The sequence below is a fragment of the Rattus rattus genome, chromosome 8 (genome assembly GCF_011064425.1).
Source record: "Rattus rattus isolate New Zealand chromosome 8, Rrattus_CSIRO_v1, whole genome shotgun sequence".
Classification (NCBI taxonomy): Eukaryota; Metazoa; Chordata; class Mammalia; order Rodentia; family Muridae; genus Rattus; species Rattus rattus.
Window position 1 is genome coordinate 65,276,788 of NC_046161.1, and position 6,930 is coordinate 65,283,717.

General features: G+C 45.6%; 1 protein-coding gene across 1 annotated transcript in view; it reads right to left on the reverse strand.

Moving 5' to 3' along the window:
- Lipc (lipase C, hepatic type) overlaps positions 1–4,274 on the reverse strand; it is a 125,386-nt gene extending 121,112 nt beyond the window's left edge. The window contains exon 1 of the mRNA XM_032909942.1: positions 4,097–4,274. Within this exon, the coding sequence (XP_032765833.1) occupies positions 4,097–4,181 (85 nt within the window). The 5' untranslated portion in view covers positions 4,182–4,274. The remainder of the gene's footprint in view (positions 1–4,096) is intronic.
- Positions 4,275–6,930: the final 2,656 nt, after the last annotated feature.

The following is a 6,930-nucleotide window of genomic DNA, read 5'->3' on the forward strand; positions in this document are numbered from 1 at the left end:
ATGTGAAACCTGTGGTCCCATCTTTATCTTTATAGTCTCTTCCCTGTCACGTTTATTTTTAGCTTCCTGTTTAAATGTGGGAATGGGTATTAAGTGCCAGGAGGGTTGGAGACACAAAATGTGTCTGAGAGAGAAAGGATTCTGAGCCACTATACGTTCATTCCCACTCGCACACGTCAGTTGTTTCTGAGCTCCAAGACTGCGTAAGTAGCATGTGCACGAGTATAGGAACACATGTGCCATAGCACACGTGTGTGACAGTCAGGGGACAACCTAAGGGGTTTGGCTTTGATTTTTTTTTTACGCCTTGCTTGGGACAGGATCTCTTTGCTGCTCACCACTGCATATAGCATGCCAGCTGGCCTTTGGACTTTAGAGATTCCTGACTCTACCTCCCACCTCAGTAAAGGCAAGAGGAGATTACAGATGCGAGCTATCATGCCTGGCTTTTTACAGGTTCTGGAGATTTGAACTTAGTCCTTATGGCTTGCATGACCAATGTTTTATGCACTGAACCTGAAGTTGATGTTGATGTCAGTTTCTTGTCCTCAGCGTTGTGGGTCCTGTGGTACATTGTTGTGGGACCCTTCTGCCAACAATAGGATGAATGTAACACTGCTGACCTCTGCCTGCTAGATGATGCTGGAGAAGTGTTCTCTCTATGATGTGCAATGGAGAATGCTTGCCTGCTAGATGCTGGGTGTTCCCAGGAGGGCAAAGTCACCCCAATGAGAGACACTGATAAAAGATGCTCCTTGCAGAAAGGATCCTGGTGACCCTGCAGCTTCCCCATAAGGACATTGCACCAGCCACACACTGACAAATAGGTTTACTTACGACTAAGAGAATTCTGCTTTCCTAGGACCAGAAGCCCCCGACTCTCACCCTCTTTCCTGAGGTGACCCAGCGCTAATCAGCACTCATGCCTTCAGCTTTTGGATAAACCAGGATTTGAAAAAAACAGCAGGTTGAGGAGATTGTCAAGAAAAATCCAGATAGTGCCAAGACATGGGGGAGGGGATAAGGTAGAGTGGAGGAGGCCAAATCTCCTGGGCATGGATTATTTCCAAATCCCAAGTCTCAGTGGCAATAGAGGCTGATGACAGAAAGGGTGAATGCAGTCTGGTGTAGTTACACAAGGACATCAGCAAAGAGAATGGATGAACTGCAGCCACATACAAATGCGTGGATGGCCTTCAACTCCAAGTGACAGAGGCTGGTATGAGAGCACTCGAGAGATTTCTCATGAAGGAAAAGTCCCCAACAGGCAAAGTGACACATTAAAGCTTGTTTGTAAAAATTCTTTGAGGACTTATGCTCTAGCCTCTTTCTTCCCCCCCTCCCTTTTCCTTCTCTCTACCTCACACCCTCCTTTTGTGAGACAGAGTCTCACTCTATTGATTAATAGTTGGTCTCAAACTCAGAGCAATCCTCCTGCCTCAGTTTCTCTACATCAGCAACTACAGGTGTGATGTCCTAATATATATATATAATATAATGTATATTAGAGTAAAAAACAAATATAATATTCAGGGTGCAGAGGTGGGGAAAGCTGATCCACTGTGAACACAGGGAACAAAGGTCAGTATCTTGCTTAGGAGGGGGCTCCTGAGCATGTGTGATTTTGTGCTTCAGACTCTCTTCTCTTCTCAGTCCTTCCTCCCCATATCCAGATTTAGATTCAGGGTTCAGATTAAAAAACACCTCCTCCAGAAAAATCTGTAAGCTTCCATCTACTGTAGATCAGACCTCAGCTCTCTGTTCACTGCTGTCTGACTACCCTGGACTACGTTATGTCTGTGACCACACTGTAATTATATAACAATCTGGGTAATTTTCACTTTTCTTTCTGAGCAGATTATGTTCATCTCTGGTCCTACATCAACTTTCACATTTTTTAATACCCCCGAACTTAACAGAATAGACGAGTAGCTAACACTTTCTTCCTCTCTCTGACCTTCTTTCTGCAAACTCATTTTATGTAGGTTTCCATCTCATATAGAAAATTCTGACCAAAAAGTGGAAACAGCATAGATTCTGTTTTGGACCCCAGTCTTAACCCTTTGTCTCCCCCTCCCCCATTTATACAAAGATAAACCAAGAGATTGATAAAAAAAACAAAACTGTCAGTACATTCCAAAATTCTCCCTTTGCTTCTGCAGGAATTAAGCTGGTCTCTCACCTTCAGGCTGGCACTCCGATGTGGGCAATGTCCAGTGCTTTGTGTGCATATTTATTCTCCCTTTTGACAGACATGGTGAACAGCAAGAAAGTGACCATCTGTGCTGTTGCTCCAAACTGACCTGCCTAATCCGACTTCATGCCTTCTTAATTCATAATTCTTAATTCAAGTATAGACGTCATAAAAACACAGCGAGAATAAAGAAGTCAATAAAAACACAGAGCACTAAGAATAAGATGATCTAAGAGGATACCGGCATTATACATGGCACACAAAGTATCAGCAAGCAGAGTAATTAATATGAAATTAATAACTGACTTAGACTATACAATAATAAAGTCAAAAGAACAGTCATTTTTCCATAAGAGGAAAAACTTTCTGGAATTCCTGGGTAAATATCCATTAGTAAGTTATTGATTCTCAGTTTTTTTAGTGCTCTCTTCAAACGTAGTTTTAGGGTTTTTTTTAAGATTTGTTTTTATTTGTGTGTGTGTGTGTGTGTGTGTGTGTGTGTGTGTGTGTGTGTTCACATTCGCGCTCATGCATGTGTTAGCTAGCTTTGTCAGCATGATACAGGCTAGAGTTGTTTGAGAAGAGTAAAATTCATCTGAGAGAATGCCACCAGACTGGCCTGCGGGCAAGCCTTGGTTCATTTTCTTGACTGATGGTTGATGTGGGAGAGCCTAGCTTACTGTGGGTGGTGCCACTTCTGAGCTGGTGGTCTCTGATGCTGTAAGGAAGCAGGCTCTGTGAGTCAGGAGGAATAGGCCATTAAGTGCTCTTCTTCCCAAGCCCCTGCTTCATAAGGTACCTGCTCTGGGATCCTGACTCCCCTCATAGGGCCAGAATAGTGTCGTATCCCCTGGAGCTGGAGGTACAGGCACTTGTGAGTGAGCTACCTGTGCGTGCTGGCAGCTGACTGTGGATCCTCTGGAAGAGCAGCGATCACACTTAACCACTGAGCCGTCTTTCCAGCCGCGAGTACATCCTCGAGGAAAGAAAAGTCTAAGTCTCTGGTGGATAGAAGCTCAAGTCTGTGACCTCAGTGCTCAGGAGGATCTCAAGGTTGAGCCTCACTTGGGCTACACAGACTGTCTCTAAGTCCATCCATCCATCCATCCATCCATCCATCCATCATCCACCCATGCATTCATCAATCCACCAATTTTAAACACTCTGGGCCACCAGATCTTCATGACCAAGGGCACAGAAACAAGGTTCCAAGCCCCTGTGTAATTTGGTCAAGTTGTCTAGTTACTTCGGTCCCACCATTTACTGATCTAACACACCATTCAGCCAGGAACTTGGACCCATCTGCCTGATGGGCATGTAAGTCTATCCTTGGCCATCAGTGTAGTTTATGAAGCTGTAGACGAAACAGACTTCTGGAGGCCCCTTCAGCTCAGGAGAAAGCTTTGTCAGAAAACTTAAAGACCAGGAAACACGCAATGACATCTCTGCTTTGGACAGGACTAGAAGTAGAACTCAGATTCCCTTTTCTCGGGAGAGAGCAAGGTGATTTCACACTCACACACCCCCCCAAAAAAAGACAAGAGTATTTGATGGCACACCACGCTCCCAGATGACAAATTAGAATTCAAATGAACCATAGGGAAGATTCCCAAGACTTTCAGATCATTGTGTGCTGAAAAACATCTCCCAGGGTCTACATGACACCTGCAGGAGACCACACTGCCTGTTACAAGGGCTTTATTTACGTCATCTACTCTCAGAGCAGCTTTTTGAAAATGAGGTCCCTTTTACAAAGTGCTACACAGCTCTGGGTGCCTTGGGAGCTACTCGCAGAACCACTTTGCGAGCTCTGAGGCAGATTCCGTCCCACATCGCCAATCTCTGCAACACAGTCAAGAAGAGAAATCCACGGCCATTTCTGGAGAAAAGGCAAACACGTACCTGTTCCCACGCCTTGTCCACAGGCACTTGACTGGATAAAGATGCACAGCACCAGGGAAACGGAGATTTGGAGGTGATTTCCCATGTCTCTCGTCTTACCCGGGGTCTGAGGTCTTCTTGCTAATGTCTAGAACTAAAGAGACCAGAATGCTTCTTGGTATTTAGTTGTGGAAGTCCCCCATTAATTATTAACCCTAAAACATGTTACCCAGTATTTGAACACTTTCTTTGCCTCCCCCAATCCAAATCTAGCAATATCTAGATTGACCCACAGAAGCACTTTTTAATCTTGATAAATTTGGGAAATAAAACACCTCACCAGGTCTTCTTTCCTTTTGAGCCAAGCTCATAGTTCAGAATCAATCAGTTGAAAGTTAGTGCGGTGTGTTTTGACATTTGATCAAAGGTCAGCTAGGTGACCTCTGTATTGTTGCCTGTGTTATCCTATAAAGCACTCAGAGGGGAGGTGGTGTCATGGTCCTGGTCTTTCTAGTGGCATGTTGGCCCCAAAGAGAGGTAAAAGCCCCCAACCCCAGGGACTCTGCTTCCTGTTGAGGTCAGCCATGTTTTGGGCATCTGCAGTATAATCGTGGTGGGGTAGCATCTCTATAGCTGAAAGAGGAGCTGGAACCTGGTGAGCTCAGGTTAAGAAGGAACTGGGTGAGAAGCAACGACCAGAGTCTTGCTGAGGGCCCCGTTGAGAGATACCCCAGGATAAACTCACTGACTGGGTTAATTAATGTCCAGTCGAGAGTAGAGGGCTAGGAAGCAAAGTCATTCAGCAAAAGCATACAGGGAAGAGGCTGTGATGTGCAGGGCTTGCAAGAGTTCTTGGCTCTCTAGTGTCATTTAAATTTTATTTATTTATTTAGTATGGATGCCCTGGACAAATAAATGTTATGTGTTGAACACCACTGTGTACCAGGCGCTGTTGTTGGCTCTTGAGATAGGTGAATAAAGCGGACAAGTACTCCAGTCCTTGTGGAGTTTACGTACCACGGGGGATGTGTGCATGAGAAGGATTATATGGTAGAAAGCAGAGATACAGCATGAGAACAATTTGGCTGGGAATGTAGCTCAGTTGGTAGAGTGCTTTCCTAGCAGGCCTGAAGCCCTGAGCAAGATCCCTAATAACGTGGCTATGGTGGCACATGCCTATAGCCCCAGCACTCAGGAGAAGGCAAGAGTGTCAGGAGTTCAAAGTCAGCCTGAGCTACATGATGCCTGGTATCAAAAAATAAAGTAAAAATAATGAAATAACAGGGATAATGGAGAAGGTGGTGGTTTTGAACGGAGTGGTCAGAGTGAACAGTTAGGGCAAAGGTCCTGAGGTTGGAACACGTTTGGTGTGTTCTAAGGACAGGGAGAGGGCTACTGACCAGGGAGACCCATCCAAGGCTTTTACATAAAAGACTTGGACATGCAGAACAGAAGAGCAAATAACTGGGTCTGTGTTGTCTGCCCATGAGCAAGGCTGAAGAGGAGAGCTGACTGAAGAGTGACTGAGTCAGGAGGCTTTGATGGTGGCTGGTATGATGGAACCATGGATGGTGGCTGGGCTGGGTTTTTGGAAGTGAACCTACTAGACTCCTTGGATTGCTGGGAGGGAGGAGGCTAGAAGAGAGTGGAGAATGACTCCGAGGGCTTTGTTTTCAGCCAATAGATGAATGGGGTTACATCAACCGAGACAGAGAAGCTATGGGTGCAACTAGTTGGTGGGGATGATGAGCAACTCAGATTTTGCTCTGTGGCGTCTGAGTTGGCGCTTATACACTCCAGTAGATGGTAGAAGTGGTTAGTAGACAGTTAGGTAAAGTGCCAATCATTGTCTGCTAATGACTGAAAGAGCTGGGGAGACCACTCAGGGAGGAAAGGGCTTGCAATGCAAGCACAAGGACATGAATTTGATCCCCTAAAGCCACATTTGAAAAGAGTCAGCCATGTTCTTGCAATCCCAGTGCCTGGGAGGCAGGGCCAGGCTGATCACCCAGACTTGCTGGGAAGCCAGCCTTGCATAATTAGAAAGCTGTGGGTCCCAGGGAGAGACTCAAGACGGAGGGTGATTGAGAAGGACAATGGATGCCAGCGTTTGCCTCCCATGAGCATATGTGCATGCAGCTGTGAATGGTCTCGATTCCATCACCAAACCTGTGTGCTCTGTGGCTGAGCGTCCTTCCTCAGCTGTGGGGGCTATCCCGATTCCTGAAGAAGGACTGCGTTAATGGATTCGGGGGGTATCTCCTTCCTGTTTTGCATGGTTAAGCAGGATCTGAAACTTCCACTTTTTTCACACTAAGCATTCAAATCTTCAAACCCCTAAGACCATTTGGCCTTGGGTCCCTCTTCTACCACCCTGCTCTCCTCTCTTCCTCTCTGATTGCTGCGGCAATCACCCCCAACCCCTACCTCACTCTGCAGGTAAACTTAACCAAGTGTATGAGCCCGCCTGCCTCCTGGCTCTGCTGTCACTGCAGAATGTTCCATAATAGCAGCGGCATCTATCATCTTATCTCTAAAGTGGGGAGAGCGTGACCTGAGATAATATTTTAAGATGCTCCCTTACTTTTCCCTAACGTGCCCTTTCTCCCACGTAAGAGGGATAAAGTAAAATAAATCTACCTAGTGTTTGTCTTCCTGAACCATGAGATCCCAGGGCCGGGAACTGCTAACTGACCAGCAAAGGACTAAATTTCTCTTTTAATCGTTTGAATTTTATATATAAAATGATATACATATAATACACACATATGCATATATTACATGTAATGCCTTTAACCAATTCCCTCTCCCTTGCCCTCTCCTCCCACATCCCCTCAACCACCATTACTTCCTAA